At 39.4% G+C, this 19,885-nt stretch overlaps 1 protein-coding gene across 4 annotated transcripts in view; it reads left to right on the top strand.

Annotated features, from left to right (window-relative positions):
• The window catches only part of tasora (transcription activation suppressor a), a 58,011-nt gene that overhangs the window by 23,472 nt on the left and 14,654 nt on the right, over nt 1–19,885 (top strand). For all 4 annotated transcript variants that reach the window (XM_072582324.1, XM_072582325.1, XM_072582323.1 and 1 more), the window contains exons 8-14: nt 6,777–6,796; nt 9,302–9,404; nt 15,164–15,267; nt 15,923–16,026; nt 16,383–16,452; nt 16,565–16,636; nt 17,239–17,979. In XM_072582324.1, coding sequence (XP_072438425.1) covers nt 6,777–6,796; nt 9,302–9,404; nt 15,164–15,267; nt 15,923–16,026; nt 16,383–16,452; nt 16,565–16,636; nt 17,239–17,979 — 1,214 coding nt within the window. The remainder of the gene's footprint in view (nt 1–6,776; nt 6,797–9,301; nt 9,405–15,163; nt 15,268–15,922; nt 16,027–16,382; nt 16,453–16,564; nt 16,637–17,238; nt 17,980–19,885) is intronic.

Genomic DNA, 19,885 nt, shown 5'->3' with positions numbered 1-19,885 from the left:
GGCCAGTGACCATAAATCTATTAGATTTCAAATAGTGCTGGAAAAGGATAGCCCAGATCTAAAAGTTGAAGTTCTAAATTGGCAAAAGACCAATTTTGATGGTATTAGGCAAGAACTTTCAAAAGCTGACTGGGGGCAGATGTTTGGAGGTAAAGGGATGGCTGGAAAATGGGAAGCCTTCAGAAATGAGATATCGAGAATCCAGAGAAAGTATATTCCTGTCAGGGTGAAAGGAAAGGCTGGTAGGTATAGGGAATGCTGAATGACTAAAAAAATTGACGGTTTGGTTAAGAAAAAGAAGGAAGCATATATAAGGTATAGACAGGATAGATCGAGTGAATCCTTAGAGTATAATAGGCAACTTTAGCAAATAGAGTTAAGGAGAATCCAAAGGGGTTTTACAAATACATTAAGGACAAAACGATAACTAGGGAAAGAATAGGGCCCCTCAAAGATCAGCAAAGGCAGCCTTTGTGTGGAGCCGCAAAAAATGGGGGAGATACTAAATGAGTAATTTGCATAATTATTTACTGTGGAAAAGGATATGGAAGGTATAGAAAGTAGTGAAATAGATAGTGACACCTTGCAAAATATCCATCTTACAAAGGAGGAAGTGCAGGATGTCTTGGAACGCCTAAAGGTGGATAAATCCCCAGGACCTGATCAGGTGTACCCTAGAACTCTGTGGGAAGCTAGAGAAGTGATTTCTGGGCCTCTTGTTGGATATTTGTATCGTCGATAGTCACAGGTGAGGTGCTGGGAGACTGGAGGTGGGCAAATGTGGTGCCACTGTTTAAGAAGGATTATAAGGACAAGCCAGGGAACTGTAGACCAGTGAGCCTGACGTCGGTGGTGGGCAAGTTGTTGGAGGGAATCCTGAGGGACAGGATGTACATGTATTTGGAAAGGTAAGGACTGATTAGGGATCGTCAACATGACTTTGTGTGTGGGAAATCATCTCTCACAAACTTAATTGAGTTTTTTTTTGAAGAAGTAACAAAGAGGATTGATAAGGGCAGAGCGGTAGATGTGATCTATATAGACTTCAGTAAGACGTTCGTCAAGGTTCCCCATGGGAGACTGGTTAACAAGGTTAGATCTCATGGAATAAAGAGAGAACTAGCCATTTGGATACAGAACTGGCTCAAAGGTAGAAGACAGAGGATGGTGGTGGAGGGTTGTTTTTCAGGCTGGAGGCCTGTGGCCAGTGGAATGCCACAAGGATCAGTGCAGGGTCCTCTACTTTTTGTCATTTACATAAATGATTTGGTTGCAAGCATAAGAGGTACAGTTAGTAAGTTTGAAGATGACACCAAACTTGGAGGTGTAGTGGACAGCGAAGAGGGTTACCACAGATTACAACAGGATCTTGACCAGATGGGCCAATGGGCTGAGAAGTGGAAGAAGGAGTTTAATTTGGAGAAATAAGCGGTGCTGCATTTTGGGATAGCAAATCTAAGTAGGACTTATACACTTAATGGTACGGAGTGTTGCTGATTAAAGAGACCTTGGAGTGCAGGTTCATAGCTCCTTGAAAATGGAGTCGCAGGTAGATAGGATAGTGAAGAAGGCGTTTGGTATGCTTTCCTTTAATAGTCAGAGTATCGAGTACAGGAGTTGGGAGGTCATGTTGAGGCTGTACAGGACATTGGTTAGGCCACTGTTGGAATATTGCATGCAATTCTGGTCTCCTTCCTGTCAGAAAGATGTTGTGAAACTTGAAAGGGTTCAGAAAAGATTTACAAGGATGTTGCCAGGGTTGGAGGATTTGAGCTATGGGGAGAGGCTGAACAGGCTGGGCCTGTTTTTCCTGGAGTGTCGGAGGCTGAGAGGTGACCTTATAGAGGTTTACAAAATTGAGGGGCATGGATAGGATAAATTCCCTGGGGTCTGCGAGTCCAGAACTAGAGAGCATAGGTTTAGGGTGAGAGAGGAAAGATATTAAAAGGACCTAAGGGGCAACGTTTTCGCGCAAAGGGTGGTACGTGTATGGAATGAGCTGCCAGAGGATGTGGTGGAGGTTGGTACAATTGCAACATTTAAGAGGCATTTGGATGGTTATATGAATAGGAAAGGTTTGGAAAGATATGGGCCGGTGGGACTAGATTGGGTATCTGATCGGCATGTATGGGTTGGACTGAAGGGTCTGTTTCCATGCTGTACATCTCTATGACCTGGTGAAACCTCAAAAACAAAGGAAGACTTGCATTTTAAACAGCATAAGCAGCAAGTAAGAAAAAAGTCAGAGCAAAGCAATTCTACAACCAATTCGATCCAAGCTCAGCATTCCTGTCACATCTCGTCATGAATGGTGGTGGACAATTAAACACTTCACTGCAGCAGGTGACTTCACACTGTCCCCATTCTCACTAAAGGGGATCCCAGCACGAGTGCAAAAAATGAGGCTGAAGTAGTCACAAAAACCTTCAGCTCGAAGTGATGAGTACATGATCTGTTTTGCCTCCTCCACTTCACAGATGCCAGTCTTCAGCCAATTTGATTCAATGCAATTTGTGTAATGACAAACAACTACAGGCACCAGTACTGTGAAGTCTATGTGTCCTGACAATGTTCTGGCAATACTATTAAAGAATTGTACTTCAAGACTTGCCACGCCCCTATTCAAGCTGTTCAAGAGAGCTGCAGTGCTGATACAATACAGCTACCTAACAATTAGGAGAAAGTGAGGACTGCAAATGCTGGAAATCACAGTAGAGACTGTGGTGCTGGAAAAACACAGTAGATCAGGCAGCATCCGAGGAGCAGGAGAATCAATGTTTCGGGCATAAGCCCTTCATCAGGAATTGTATATTGGTTGTCCTGTTCAGGTCCAAATTGTGTTCGTCTTTATGTAGTTCGGAGTCCATGTGGGATCAGTTGTTCCATAGGCAGGTACTGAGGAAGGAGATATGGCTGTGGTAGTGAGTCTGGTTCAGGATGTGGCTGAAAAGCTTCAGGGTAGACCAGATGAACTGGGGGGGGTGCGGTGAGAGAGTGATTTACTGAGATCCTTACAGAGAAAAGAGGAGAACTTAAGGGAACTAGGTCTGGGTGGATTACTCTTCGGAGGGTCGGTGTGGATTGGTTGGGCCGAAGGGCCTGTTTTCACACTGTAGGAATCTAATCTAATCAAGGTAGACATCCTGGAAAGAGAGTTTCACAATAGGGTTGAAATCAACTAAGTGAGAACTGCACATGCTGGAAATCAGAGTCAAGTGTGTGGTGCTGGGAAAGCACAGTAGGTCAGCCAATTTCCGTTTAGTCAGTCTACTCTTGTTCATCAATAAAGTGATGGAAGGTGAGATCAACAGTGCTGTCAAATAGCACATGCTTAGCCTGCTCATGTATGCTCAGTTTTTGTTCCATTTTGCACTTGATCTCATGCCAGCCTTGCACAAACATTGACCAAAGAGCTGTATAGAGGGGAAGTGTGAGTGACTGCCCTTGACATCAAGGCTGTGTTTGAATGAGTCTGCTATCAAAGACTCTAAGCAAAACTAAAATGAATAGGAATCTTGGGGAAATTTCTGGCTAGATTCAGACCTGGCACAAGGGAATCTGGTTCTGGTTATAAGGTCAATCAGCTCAGTTCCAGGACATGTCTGCAGGGCTTCCTTAGGGTAGTGCCCTTGTCCCAGTCATCATCAGTTGTTTTGTCAATGATAATTCCTCCATCATGAGTTCAGAAATGTACAGTGTCCACTACCATTCCTGAATTCCCAGGTACTGAACAATCCATGTGCAAATGAGATCGTAAGTGCACTGTAATGACCATCTCTGACAAAATGAAATCTAGCCATTGCCTTTTGGCATTCAGTCTCATTAGCATTGCTCTTGACCAGAAACTAAACTAGATTAGCCATATAAATACTTTGGCTATGTGAGCAGGTCAGACACTAAGAATCTTGCAGTGATTGAGTCCTTAAAGACTGTCCATCATCCGCAAGGCACAGGTCAAGAGTATGATAGAATATTTCCTGCTTGTCTTGAGGAGTGCAACTCCAGCAACACTTAAGAACCTTGAGACCATCCAGGACAAAGCAGCTCATTTGATTAGCACCACATCCACCAGCCTTCAGTAGCAGCAGTGTGTACCGTCTACAGGATGCATTGCAGAAATTCTCCAAAACCTCTTGGAGAGCACCTTCCAAACTCAGGACCACTTCCATTTCGAAGGACAAGATCAGCAGATACTTTTGAACACTACCAGCTTTAATTTCCCATCTAAGCTGTACACCATTCTGACTTGAAAATATGGCTATTCTTTCGGTGTCACTGGGTCAAAATCCTGAAGCTCACTCCCTAACGGCATTGTGGATCTAGTCGCAACAATGAAAGATAATAAAAGCCCGCAGACAGTGATGCCCACATCCAGTGAATGAATAAAATATTCTAAAGTGGTACGTTTTGAAGTTAGTTTTCCTCCAGTGGATTACTCCTGCTATGGATTGTTCTTATCCTTTTCCTGATGCAGTCTAAGCATTATGATGCAATAGTGCCACATGCCCTAAATGCTCATTGGAACTCTGACCACTTGTGCTGCATTTCTTAGTGGACTGGAAGAATAATGCTGAGAAAAGTTTCTGCTATGCTAGCCTGTATTTGGATAATGGAAGTTCTCCATTATCACTGCACAATATTTCCTGCACTCCTCTAAATTTCTTGCAAATTTATTGCTCTGTACCTTTCCACTAGTTGGTGGCCTATAGATCACACCACACAAAATAATTGTCAACATGGAGTTGTAAATCATACCCAAGCATTCGTGCAAATATGTAATGTTATTTCTGCTAAATGACTTTAGATTTACAAAATGTTCAGTCTGCCCTTTTTATTGAGAGTGATACCTTTTTTGTTTTTCATATTTTATACTATTGGACCTTTCCTTCCTTAAAGATACTTAAGAAACAAACAATGACTTTTTAAAGAAAACAATGATTTATTATACAGTAAAAAATTGATATTTAAATGAAAGTATTCACTTTGTGCATAATTTTAGGTCAGCAAATAAAAATGTTTTTGGCAAATGTATATGTCTTTTAAAACCTGTGATTCTGTCTTGGATTAATTCCTTAATGAAGGTTTATATACCTCTGTGGTTTTTCTCAGTCAGCTTGAGGCTTTCTAAATATTCTGAACATGGCTTTTCCCTTCTAGACAGATCAGCCATTCCATTATGGGGAGACATTGGCCCAGTGGTGGTATTGCTATACTAACAATCCTGTTGTTCTAGAGACCCAGGTTCAAATCCTACCATGGAAAATGGTGGAATTTGGATTTGTTTTTTTTTAAATAAATCTGGAATTAAGAGTCTAATGATGACCATAAAACTGGTATTGAATGTCAGGAAAGTCCCATGTGGTTCACTAATGTCCTTATGGTAAGGAAACTGGCATCATTATCTGGTCTGGCCTACAATGTGTTTGCCTCTTAACTGCCCTCTTGGCAATTAGGGATGGGCAGTAAATGCTGGCCTAACCTGTGATCCTACATTCCATGAACAGATTTTTAAAACTCACCAATCTGTAGCATTCTTCCAGGTGGAAAAAAAGATAACAGGGCTATAATGAGGCAAACTCCTCCTTTACATATTTTGGTTTTTAGTCCTTCCTAATTTTGGACCACTGAGATGGCTGCTTGCCAAGAAGAAACTTGATTGAATATAACTGGAATGATTGTTTTATTTGTTTCCTCAGTATTTTTATGGTGCCAAATTAAGATAGTATTCGACTTACCTGCAGTTGTATTCAGGAAATTTTGTGATTGGTGGTCTTTAATGGAACGTGACTTTTCTGTTTCAGGCTGCTTGAAGGCTGTTCACTCTGAAATGATTGTCTTTATGATTGTCTATATGTTTACCCTGGTTTCTGCCTCCAGTAATGATTGCAGACTTGAAAAATTCAGTTTTGGTACTTATATGATTTGGTCCGCTCTAGGCGGCAACAAAATGCTGCTTTTAGCCTTTTTGGTTCTACATCAGAGAGGAGTAACTTAAGATTTAAAAAAATTTATTCATCCACGGGGATGAGGGCATTATTTGCCTGACCAGCATGTCTTACCCATCCCTAATTTGCCCAGATGGCAGTGAAGAGTCAACCACATTGCTGTGGGTTTGGTGTCACATGTAGGCCAGACAAGGTAGGTTTGGCAGTTTCCTTCCCTCAAGGACATCAGTGAACCAGGTAGGTTTTTCTGACAATTGTAATGAATTTGTGGTTATCACTAGACTCTTAATTCCAGTTTTGCTTCAAATTCAAATTTCAACATCTGCAGTATTGGGTTTCAAACTCCAGTCCCCAGAATATTACCTGGAACTCTGGATTAACAGTACAGCGATAATACCACTACGCCATCACCTCCCCAGTTAGCTATTTAAGTCCTACAGTATTTGCTGTTGGGGGAGATAGACTGAACAATGATGTCTCTTCCACTTCTCCGAGAAATGGAGTGGTCTGACATGCGTGTTAGAAGTAATGGCCACTTGGGTAAGGTAAAGGAAGGTGATTTGGGAACCCAGGATCTTGTATGCTAGGGAGTCTGTGCCTTTGAAAAGCATGAGAGGAAATTCTTGAGTAGGTAGGCAGAAATTTTCATATTTCATGAAAGAGCAATGACTGAAAATAATTAATATTGTATGAACCAAGTCACAGCCATGTTGAGTTTCTTTAAATATGTTTTGATTTGCAAAGTTCGCCAGACAGGCTCTATTAAGGATGTCACTTGAGGGACAGAATTGCTTATGTATAGTAATACACTTTTACTTTTTGTTCTTGCAGCATAGATGGCATCCAATCAGGTACGTTCATTCTCATTTGCATGTTTGAATTGGTAGATATCATAGAGCACTGTGTACCTTTGCCCTGATTTGGCTATAACCAAGGTGGAATTCTGTCTTCTGAGGCAGGAGCAGTGATGAGGACAAGGAATGCGAATACTCCAAGAGCTTTCATTGTTCAGTAGAAACTGGGCATCCAGAAAGAGTTTTATTGTTGTTGCATTTAATGGTATGCCAGTCCCACCAGTCTTGACGTCAGAGTCTTAATGGCTAATAGTAATAGTGTAAGGACATGACCAGTTCTACTGATTTTTCCAAACAGTAGATTGTATCAACCTTAGTAAATGTTGTATATTTGTGGCTACTGACTGAGTTGTGTTGTGTTGATCTGCTGGCAACAAGTACATATCAGTGCTACTGCAGAATGGTTTGAATTTCATTACCATTTGAAAATTACATGCACATTAGTGGCAAGTATATACCAATTATTCTATTCTAGATCTACACTTAAAAGTAACCAACCCAGTGATCAAACTTGGTGTTACTTTGTCTGACCTTTCCAGCTGGGCTGCTTTGAATACTTTACATGCACTGGGTTAGGTTCAGTGAAAAGTATGTTAACTGTAGCTCATTTTTAAACAGTCTGTTAACAAGTGTGCATTTTAAAATATTTTAGATCTCCTACATTTGTGGAGAATGTGTTTCTCTGTGGTTGTCCCCCACCTACATGCAAGTTGATGAATTAGGAGTACACCACTTGCCCCTTTTGAGTCAGCTCCACCATTCAAAAAGATATCTCATCTGATTTTAAACTCATTTCTGCAAACCTCCAATAGTCTTTCACCCCATTGCTTATCAAAAATCTGTCTATCTCTTGCCTTGAAATATTCAAGGATTTTACCTGCACTGCTTTTTGAGGAATGTTGCAGACATTCACCATTCTCCAAGAGAAAACATTTCTCCTTGTTTGTCTTAAATTACAGGCCCTTATTTTTAAACAGTGACCCCTAATTCTAGATTCTTCCACCAGCAAAAACATCCTTTCTACATTCACCTTGTCAAGTCTCTTCAGGATTTTCTATGTTTCAGTCAAGTCGCCTCAGTACTTTTAAACTCCAGTAAATGTAAGTCTAGTCTGATTAGCTTTTCCCCATAAAACAGTCCATCCATTCCAGGTAAACGTTCTCTGAACTGCCTCCAATGCATTTTTATCTTTCCTAAAATAGGAAAGCAATATACAGTACTCCAATTTAGTCTTACCAATACTTTGTGCAACTGAAGTATAACCTCCTGACTTTTACATTCCCCTTGTAATGAATGATAACATTCTATTACCCGAATATTTAACTTTTGTGATTCATGCTCTTGGACACCCAGATCCTTGTGTGTCTCAGAGCTCTTCCATCTCCCAACTATTGTTTTTGACTGACCCTGCCAAATGGACAATTTAAACAATTTTCCAATATTACGCTCCATTTGCCACATCTTTGCCCACTCACTTAACCTATCTGTATACTTTTGTACCTTCTTTGTGACCTCTTCAACTTATTTTCTTACTTTTCTTTGTCATCAGCAAATTTAGCAGCTATACCTTTCTTTCATCCACATCTTCTATATAATTTGGAAGGAGTTGATCCTTTACCAACTAAACCTGTGCATTGTTTCCTGCATTGCATGTCAACATATGTTGTCCCCTACACCATGAGGTTTCATTTTCTGCAGTAGCCTTCTGTTTGGGAGCTTATCAAATGTCTTAAGAAATCTAAGTGCAGAGCATCTGCTGGTTCCCCTTTATCCACCATACATGTTAGTCCTTCAGAGACTTCAATAAAGTGCTTGAACATGATTTTTTCCTGTCACAAAATTGTGGTAGCTGCCTGATTACCTTGAACTTAACTAAGTGCCTTCAAATATTGTATCTTTAATAGCTTCAAACATTTTTTCCCAAGATAGATGTCAAGCTAACACCCTATAGTTTCCGGCTTTCTTTCTCCTTTTTTTTTGAAGAAAGTAGTTATTTCAGCTACATTCCAATCTAATGGAACATTCCTCAAATCTAAAGATTTTTTAAAAATTAAAAGCAGTATATCAACTTTCTTATTAGCAACTTTTATAAGACCATAGGATGAATGCCATCAGGACTTGGGGAAATGTTGACCCACAGTTTCCCATAATTTGCAGTTTTTGTGAATTCCTCCCTTCCCCTTCCAATTCCTGATTTAATATATATTTCTGAACTGTTATTTGCATCTTGTGGTGAAGACTGAGCTTTCTGAAATTTATGTTCATCCTTTGATTTTATTTTTTGAGCATTTTCTTGGCAGATTATAGTGGTTCATTTCACACACAACCCTTGGCTTTTGTGCCTTGATCATTTTAGACTCCTTTTCATCTCTCAGTTTTATATCTCAACATTTTCTGAAAATTACTTTTACTCCTTAGTTAACAATAGCTATCTGCTCACCATATGTTAGTTTAACTTAATTTTCAAAGGTCAGTCAAAAAAACTGAGTTCTGCCTGTTTAGGAAAGTCTTACACCATCTGGAAAGGACAACTCATGAACAAGGGGAGATTTATATGCTTTGGCTTTTTACGATCAGCTACTCAACCGTTTCTGCCATTCAAACTGTAAGTAGTATTGTTTTACTCACTTCAATTTTATTTGCACAATGGAGAAATTTAAGAATTAACTGGGGGTGGCCATATGGTATTGCTACTCTAAGTTAGTGTTTTGAAAATTCTGACTTTGTAACCTAGACGGTGCCAGAGAATGACAACTTTGTACACTTTGTACTTGAATACACATGATAGCAAACTCTTATTCTAAAAAAGAAATTGCAATGCCATGACATGGAGCTATCCTGTAATGGGTGAAGAATTTGCGAATATTCTAGTTCTGAGTAGGATTTTGGTATAAGTATAGCTGTGAAATGTCATTTTTTTGAAGGAATATTAAGCTTAAAGTCTGTCAAAAATTTAGAATAGTGTTTTGAGGACAGCCTTTAGTGTGCACTTCGTAATTATGGTGAGAAATCATTTATAGTTAAATGACAACTTACCAAGTCTGTTCAAAATAGATTATTAAATTGTTAAGACAGTCTTGTTAAAAATATTTTTAAAACTGCCATTGTGTAGGTGTATAAAGATGGGAAAATTTACTGAGGAAAAAACCCTAAATACTTCAATACAAAGCATACCATGATTTAACTGCAATTGCCCAATGGTTAACCAAAGCAATAGTAACTGCTAAACAATGCTTACTTCTGCAATAAGTCACAGACTGATGTAGCACTGACCAGTGTGTGTTCTTCCGAAGTTTAACAATTGATCTTGTTCAAGCAATGCATCCCGGATTGTGGTAACAAACTTTGAAAAGAAAATATTTCCTCATGTTACCTTGACTTCTGTGGCAGTCACTAGGAATGAGGCCTATGGTTATAATTTTTTTGCCACTGGAGACAGTTTGTTTTCATTTATCATTATTCTTATCAGAGCAGTTTATATTTTTGAACACCCCTATTAAGTTTACTATTCAAAGGAGAACAAAACCACTTTTCCAATGTCATTAATTACCAGCAGCACCTCATCCCCAGTACCATCCTAGCAAATCTGTTCATCCTTTCCAAGGCCTTTACACCTTTCCTAAAGTGTGCCTAAGTGGGACTACATCACTACAGTTGAGGTCACACTAGTTTATGAAGGTTAAGCTTAACTTGCTTTTGCGTTTTGGGGAGCTGATGGCTTTGTGATATTGTCACTGGTCTAGTAATCCAGAAACCTAGATAATATTTTGCGGACCAGGATTGAATCCCACCATGTAAATGGTGGAATTTGAATTCAGTTTTTAAAAAAAAATCTAGAAACTAATGTCTAAAGATGACCATTGTCGATTGTTGTAAAAACTCATGGATGAGTAATGCCCTTTAGGAAATACTGTCCTTAAGGGCAGCACAGTGGCTCAGTGGTTGCACTGCTGCCTCATAGCACCAGGGAGCCAGGTTCAATTCCAGCCTCTGGTGACTGTGTGGAGTTTGCACATTCTTCCTGTGTCTGCGTGGGTTTCCTCTGGGTGCAGGTCAGGTGAATTGGCCATGCTAAATTGCCCACTAGTTAGGAGGGAAATGGTTCTGGGTGGGTTACTCTTCGGAGGGTTGGTGTGGACTGGTTGGGCCGAAGGGCCGGTTTCCACACTGTAAGGAATCTAATCTTGAAAATCTAATCTAATCTAATCTAATCTAATCTTATCTGGTCTGGCTTGACTCCTCACCCATAACAAGGTGGTTGACTTCCAATTGCCCTCTGAAATGACCAGAAATTCCATTCAGATGTATCAGCTGCTAGAAAGGAAGAAGGGAATGAAACCAGTAGTGATTTGGAAGCAATGCAACAAATCGAGCTGATCAGTTCCTCAAGACCATACCTGCTAGACTTGATCTGCAGTAAGTAGTGAGAGAATCATTCAAGTGGGGAAAAAAATACTTGACTCCATCCTCATTGTTCTGTCTGCCACAGATGCATAAGTGACCAATGAAAATATTGGTAAGAGTGACCACCACACAGACCTATTGGAGACAGCATCCTGTCTTCACGTTGAGAGTATTCTCTGTTCTGTGGCACTATCACCTTACTAAATTACTTCAAACAGATCTGGCAGCTTGACTTAGCATCCATGAGATGCTGTGGGCCATCAGCTTCAGGTGAGTCATACTCCCAACACCATTTGAAACCTCAGCTTGGCATAATTCCCCATCAAGCTTGGTATCAATTCCTGGTTCAGTGAAGAGTGCAGGAGGGCATGTTGGGAGTAGCATCGTGCATACCCAAAGGTATAGGGTCAATCTGGTGAAGCTACAGAATATGACTGCTTATATTCTAGACTACATTAACAGCAAGAGCTACATATTCCACAACCAATGGACCTGATTTTAGCTCTAGTTCTGCCACGTCTAGTCGTCAATGGTGGTGGACAATTATATTTTTTAAAAAAAAGGAGGATCCTGCACAGACATCCCCATCCTCAATAATGGGGAAACCCAGTGCATTAGAGCAAAAGATAGGGCTGAAGCATTTGTGAGAATGTTTAGCTAGACGTTCTGTGTTGGGATCCAGCTTGTCGTCATCCAGAGATTCCCAGCATCACACATCCATTTTGAACCAGTTTCATTCACTCCATGTAATATCAAAAAATGGGTAAAAGCACCGGATATTGCAAAGGCTATCAGCCCTGACAAGATTTCAGCAACGCTGCTGAAGACTTCTGCTCCAGAACTTACAACAATCTTAGTCAAGCTGTTCCAGTACAGCTGCAAAATACTCAGGTACATCCTCTATATAAAAGGACAAATATAAGGGCTGATGCCCGAAATGTCGATTCTCCTGTTCCTTGGATGCTGCCTGACCTGCTGCGCTTTTCCAGCAACACATTTTCAGCTCTGATCTCCAGCATCTGCAGTCCTCACTTTCTCCACAAATATAACCCAACCAATTACTGCTTCATCAGTCAAGTGATGGATGATGTCATCAACAGTGCTGTCAAGTAGCACTTGCTTAGCAATAGCATTCTTACTGATGCTCAGTTGGGTTCCATCAGGGCCACTAAGCCTCACCATAACCTTGGACTCAAACATGGAGAAAACTGAATTGCATAAATGACGTGAGAGTGACAGTCCTTGTTACTGAGGACCCATCTGACAGAATATTAAGGAGCTCTAGCAAAACCAGAATCAACTCTATACAGTTGGAATCATCGAGAAAACTCTGGTTGGAACCTGGTTCTGGTTGTTGGAGATCAGTCCAAAACATCTCTACAAGAGTTCCTCAGAGTAGTTTCCTAAGCGCAACCATCTTCAGCTGCTTCAATGACTTTCCCTCCATCATAAGGTCAGAAGTGGGGATATTTGCTGATAACAGTATGATGTTCACGAATTCTCAGATACTGAAGCTGTCGATTCCTAAATGTATGAAGACCTGGACAGTATTTAGGCTTGGGCTGAAAATTGGCAAATAACATTCACACCACACAGGCAATGACTGTCTCCAACAAGATAGAATCTAACCATCATCCCTTAATAGTCAATGGCATCACTATCACTATCAAGTTCTTGGTGATGGCCATTGAGCAGAAACTGAACTGGATTAGCCATACAAGTAAAACCATCAATTAGTGGAGAAACTAGGCAGGTCTGCCAGCATCTTGGACAGAGTTAACCTTTTCAAGTCCAGTAGTGCCGCCCCCTCCCCCTCCCCCTCCCCCCTTACACTCTCATGGCTGATTGAACATGCCTTTTGCCCACCCCATCCCCAAAATCATATACGCCACTAATATTTAAAACATTAGCTTGTTCTCTTTCCATGGATGCTGTCTGACCCGCTGTGATTTCCAGCATTTATTGCTTAAATATTACTTAAGGTTTTTGTAAGATTCAACAAAAGATCACCCTTCGGTCTTTGAAACTCTATAAAATACAGGCCTAGTTTGCCTAGTCTCTCTTCATGGAGTCTTGTTGGACAGCCCGACCATCCCTGGGGCAAGTCTGCTGAACCTTTGCTCTCTGTCCATGGCAACAATATCCCTCTATAATAGTTTTCGTGAAGTAGCGAGATAAAAACTACACACATTTAGGTGTGTATAGTAGTGTGATCTGTGTGTGTAGTTGTGTGATCTGTGTTCTAGGTGTGATGCGATTGAAGCAATTGTGTGGTACGTTGTCGAATGTTCTCTATCTAAATCTGTGTTGTGCCTCCTTTTCCTGCTACATTGGCCACACTCACTTTGTAGTGAGGTTGATATAATGTATCCATCAGCAGCTTAACTATGCCCACTTAATCTTCCAGAATACCTATTTTTTTTGGTACTTAAAACTAACCGTCCTCTTTGATTACTTTTCCACTAGTTACATTTGTAAAAGTATTTCTAACGTTCTCTTTTATGAAGGCTATCAATTTAATTTTTGTACTTTTGCTTTTACCCTCCTATTCTCTTCAGGAAAATCATCTTGCTTTCTATCTTCACCTTGTTTCTCTACTAAATTAGTAGCCTGATAATTGTCACAAGCCTATATTTTTTGTCAAAGTGCTAGCTTTTGAAACTGTACTCCTTTGAAACTGTACTGCTTGCAGGAATGTATCTACTCCTTAATCAGAACTTAAAAGTAACAATCGTTTCTTATGTGGCATAGAATTCATAATATTTCTTTTCCGTATCCATTTTTTAATTTCATTGCATTTGGATCAGATCCTTTAACTCTCACTGAAATTAACCCCTAGTTAAGTGTTTTTAACTCTTGCTTATATCTTGCCCTTTCTCATTACAATTTCAATTATGATAAAATGATCACTGTTCCCTAAATCCTCTCATTGAAACATGCTCCACTTCATTTCAGGAAATAGATATGGCAGGTTACTTATCAGGCTAAGAGTAATCTGACCAAAAAAATTTCCTGTCCCTATTTTAAGAATTGTGTCTTTACCTTTTACACTGCTAGTTACTATCTTTGTTCACTTAAGATAATTTAAAGTTTCTTTCATTACTACTTTGTAGTTGTGAAGTGGTCAGTTAGCTTGGAGGCTGGTTTGCCATGCAGAGTATGCTGAAAGCAGTTTTTGAATCTTTCTGTAATTTGTCCAGGAATGTGCTCTTTGAACTTCGTCCCCGCATCTGGTGACCTGTAAAATACGTTATAGTTGATGGGAGCTGCTCAATAATTAAACAGTGCTGCTTTTAATCCCTAGCTATATCTTTTCAGTGTTTATCATTGTTTCTTTTATCAATGCTTTTCCTGTCCTTTGAATCAGTTTTGTTATTGCCATTTTTTCATATTCCCATGTTGTGAATTGTTCCTATATCTCACCAACTTCATTTTTCATGCTGTCTTTCAATTCCAGACAGGAAGATTGTGCTGTGTGAAATACCAGATGTTATCTTCACATTGACTGTGTTAGACTCTTATCACTCTGCAGAGCCTTGAATGTTGACACATTTTTAAAATAGGCTGTCCTTTTATGATGACCTTATCTGGCCCCATCAAATTAGGTATACAGTTGGTTCTGCTATAACACGTGTTCCTTCTACGCAAATAAGCTTTAATGCAATTGAAGCATTTAGACCATTATTTGCAGAACGTGAACTTTATTTGCTTGTATTGGGTGTAATGCAGTTCTGGCCCCATTAGTTTAAATGATGCGGCTATTGCATGATTTTCTTGTAACACAAGAATGCATGAGAACTGAACTGTTGCATTATATCAGAACCGACCACAAGACTGTTAAACAAGCTGAATAGCTAAATACTTTCTACTTTTTCCAATTTAGATGGGGCATTTGGTGTTAATGCAGATTTTATTTGTTGAATTTACAAAGATCTTTTATCAAGTATATCTCTCTTTTAGGCCAGAGAAACTTGATATTGAAACAGTTATGAGTGTTGATTGCTTAAAGAACAAGGTACCAGTGACAGTGTTCCAGAAAATAACTTTCTCCGGGACAAGAGAAGGTAAGAACGTAGTCTGTGATTAAACATTTTGTTGACTTTGTTACAATTTCCACTCTCAGCTTTTGTGAATCACTTAAGTAAAATCACTTGAGCTGTAATTCTTGATAATCCTCATCTTCTGCATGCGTAATTAAGAGTGGATGAGAAGGGGATAGCTAACCAATGTATTTTTTTTAAACTGAAAGCACTGCAGATGCTGTCAATCGGAAACTAAAACAGAAATTGCTGGAAAAGCTCAGCAAGGTCTGGCAGCATCTGTGGAGAGAAATCGGATAATCTTTCGGGTTCTGAGGAAGGGTCACTGGACCTGAAATGTTAACTCTGATTTCTCTCCACAAATGCTGCCAGACCTGCTGAGCTTTCCCAGCAATTTCTGTTTTTTTTTCCATTCTGAATTAGAAGATTTCCGGACCATACCATCTTTAAAACCAGAATAAAAACTTAGCTTGCTTGCCCTACCCTTATCCTTTCTCCTCATCCTCACCTCCTTTTTGCCATTTGAAACAACCCACAATACAGGCATTTTTAAACAGCCTGCTGTCCTTGAAGAGAAGTTGATTTGTAAATTTTCTTGCAGGTGTCTCATTTATTGAAATGTCAGGCCAATGAGTTCTGCTCAACAATGCTTAGAGCCAGTTTAATTTTTCCCCCCCAGCACTGAAGAATGGATTATATTATAGCTTGTATGAGTTTGTGGAACACAGAAAAGCAGGAAGCAATTTGGAGTCTCTGCTTCATAAACTGGAAGAGGAAAAGCTAGTGAGTTACATGTTTAATTCCATTGAGGTCTGGTGAAAGATTTATTGAAAAGTAATTCAACATTTGAATAAAATGGTACAATCATTTGTGTTCATAGCTTGCTTAGAGAGTAATTAAAATGCTTGGAAGTCCTGCTCAGTTTGGCTTGTGCATGTCTGCTCTTCAGTTAACAAGTGGAAGATTAAAGCTTAAAAATGTATTGCATGTATGCTGTTGTTGTTGCTCCTTTACTTGCATGCTAAGCACTACAGTGCTGTATTTTCCAAGCACTTGCCATCGGCACTGCTGTTTTCCTTGGGCCAATTTACTCTTGTTCATATTTGTAGCATTTTAAAGGCTTAATTTTTTTTACGTAGGTTCTTATCAAACCATTGGGTGATCGGGGATTTCTACTTTTATTTTCTCCATTAGAGATGGCAGATAATGGTAAGTGTGATTATTCAGATTTTTGTTAAATATTGACAGAGAATTATGTAATTTTGAATACAGCTACATTGATGAATAATTCTCATTCTGAATGTATTTTTGTTTAAATCAGAATCTCAAAGCTCGAAGTCCAAGTTTCTTCAAGCACTATTTTTGTTTCCGGAGTCTAGATTGATTGGTATTGGTAAGTAAAATCTGTATGAAGTAGCAGAAATAAGTGCAGAAACCATTTATACTGAACCATGATGTTAAGTCCTCATAAACGTACAAACTTGTTAAATGAAATTATCATTTAAACAATTGTGTCATAATCAATATTTACTTGCCTATCTTTGCATTCTTCTACATCCACCATTTTGTTAATAAAAGCAGGTATTCATTACCACTCTGGCTGGACGGGTTGAATGTAGCAACTGTAATTACCTTGTGTGTCTCAGTTGATATTAATAGATTAAAATAGTACAGAATCTAATTAAAGGGGACTATCTTTGCCCTCATTTGTTTAATTGAATATCTTATACTGGAAGTTGACACAATCTTAAACTTTATCTTTTGAATGTCAGTCTTACTGAATTTCTTTAAACAAATAGCATGAAGTACAGTTGTTTTCAGGAGGAATAAAATTTACCAACTTTGTTGCAAAAGTTATTCTCAGAAGTAACATAAGCTTGGATATATTTTCTGCAGATTTTCTTCCCCTTTCTGTTGAGTTCTGTGTTTTAATTCTGTTGGTCTGTTACGTAAATGTGCCTAATAAGTTAGTGGTTATTTGTGTTCCTTTTGTAGATGAAATAAAGAGAAATGCAGAGTCTGTGTCAACTGTTTGCAATAATCCAGAGGTCATGCCGCAGTTATCCAAGCTTGTACCTGCATTGCACTTTGCTTTGGATAAAATTCGAAAGGAGCTGCCTTGTAGCTTAAAGAATTCAACCATAGATGCTGCATTTGAAAATAATCTAATTGGTTACTTAAAGAATTCACAAGGAAAAGAGGCTTGTGTTGAAAATGGAAATCCTGCTCAATTTGTCATTCCTACTTATGAGGAAAAAAGGTTCTCTTCAACCAGGCAAAAGAGGTCAAATTTATCAAGAATCTTGCGCTCTTACTTCTTTCACCCTGTTCGCTATCAGTTTGAAGTTTCCAAAGCTATTGGGATGTTAGACCAATATCCAATCTCTGAAACTGAGCTACTGAGCTCACCTGCTACGTGTTTTGGAGAGGAGCAAAAATTTGAGAATCCTGTGCCAGAGGTTGCTGCTCAGGAGCCCCTGAATCCTCAAACGAGCAACATTGTAGCTGATGGTAACTTTGTGATACCTTCTGATAATATGGCTGATTATGATCCTGATAAAATTCAAGAGCTTATTGACTTGATCTACAGCAGGAAAAGGTATGGTCCAGGAGAAACTAATATAATGAATATTGAAGGACTTGCACATTGTATATCTGACAAAAATAACCTTGGAATAAAGAGAAAATTGGAATCTGTTACTGAGAGAAGCAACAAGCACATGAAGACCACTCAAGGTAATAGAACACAGCATATAAGTATTAGTTTAATGTTAAACTTCATGCAGTGTTATAGGTAGTGTGTTTGGTTATCAACTTAATTAGTAAGGATAAGTAATGTGGATGTAGGACCGACCTATCGGATGAAAACTGTCTTCACTGATTAAGAATTCTGTTTTGAAATGGATTTGGCTAGTTTCAAAACCAGTTACTTAACATGAGGATAACAAGCATTTGGCATGACTCATGGTAATTTGATTTGATATTATGACTTCATAAGCATCGTATACATGTAAAAATAACTGTCATAGAGCCATGTAGCACAGAAACAGCCCTCCAATTTAACCAGCTTGAACTGGTCAGACATCCCAATCTGACCTAGTCCCACCTGCCAGCATGTGGCTCATATCCCTCCAAACCCTTTCTATTCATATATCCATCCAGTTGCCTTTTAAATGTTGTAATTCTGCATGCCTCCATCACTTCCTCATTCCATATACGTACCACTCTCTGTGGGAAAACGTTACCTCTAGGTCCTTTTTAAATCTTGCCCCTCTCACCATAAACCTATGCCCTTTCGTTTTGGACTTGCCCACCTTAGGACAAAGACCTTGGCTATTTACCTTATCCGACTTTATAAACCTTAATCAAGTCACCCCTTTGTTTCTGACACTCCAGGAAAAAAGTCCCCAGCCTATTCAGCCTCTTCCTGTAACTCAGATTCTCTAATCCCAGCAACTTCTTTGTACGTTTTTTCCGTACTCTCTCTCAAGTTTAACAAAATCTTTCTGACAGAAGGAAAACCAGAATTGTACGCAGTATACTAAAAGTGGCCTCACCAATGTCATGTACAGCTGCAATATGAGGTCCCTGTGTAATGTTCTGACCAGCGAAGACAAGTGTGCCAAATGCTGCCTTCACCACCCTGTCTACCTGCCACTCCACTTTCAAGGAACTGTGGACCTACATCCTTAGGTCTCTGTTTGGCGACAATCCCCAATGCCCTAATCTGAAAATTTGGAAATACAACCAGAAAGTGCTTGGAATACCCAGGTCAGGCACAACACCGAAGAGAGAAACCAATAACATTTCAGGTCTGTGATCCTTTTTCAGACTTTAAACATTAGCTACACACTCCATTAGAGAGAAGCAATTAGTTACATATAGCTTGAGTGGCATCACTGTTAGCAATGGGTCAAGCTGAGATGGTACACATATTGAACCCGTGCTGTTGGGCCAATTCTGCATTACATGAGCCACATCCCTTGGTTGTCATATTGTTTAAACAGTAGATGATACGCTGACTTGAAAACAATATTGTCCTTGTCAGTGCCAGTGAATCGAAGTAGCCTTGATGGAGGGCCATTAACCTGAGGTCTTTAACATTAAAGTTTATTGTCCTACCTGGAAAAGCTTTCTAGTACAATGCCAGCAATTTTCTGTGTTGGAAATTGTGAGCAATTTTTTTCCTACCATGGGATTCTTGCCTTTTCTTCTCTTATATGGACGTAGTGAATGAATAATCAAGATTGCTGGAGTTGCGGATCCTGTGCAATGGAACATCCCAACATTTACCAGATGTTCTGTTCAAGGAAATCAAGTGATGAAGAATAGAACTGCATCCTAATCTTGAAACACTTTATAAGCTTTCTTTTACAGAAATAAGCATTGGAAACATGTAATTCTAAACCCAACATGAATATTTTGGATGTCTTTGAGGCATAAGCTTTTAACCTAAGACAGCAACTGTTTAGGTCATTTACTGAAACATCAGAAGATAAAATTACAGTAGTCTTTAAAGTTCTGTTTCCTTATGTTTATTTCCGTCCAATGCTTTAACTGAGCACTGGGTCTTATCCAGCCTGTGTTTCGATCTGTGGTCTAAAATGCATCTCTCCTGATCTGCCAAAGAAGCCCTTTGAAA

This window comes from Chiloscyllium punctatum, chromosome 12, assembly GCF_047496795.1.
Source record: "Chiloscyllium punctatum isolate Juve2018m chromosome 12, sChiPun1.3, whole genome shotgun sequence".
NCBI lineage: Eukaryota > Metazoa > Chordata > Chondrichthyes > Orectolobiformes > Hemiscylliidae > Chiloscyllium > Chiloscyllium punctatum.
Note: the sequence above shows the minus strand (reverse complement) of the source record. Positions and strands in the feature narration are given on the sequence as shown.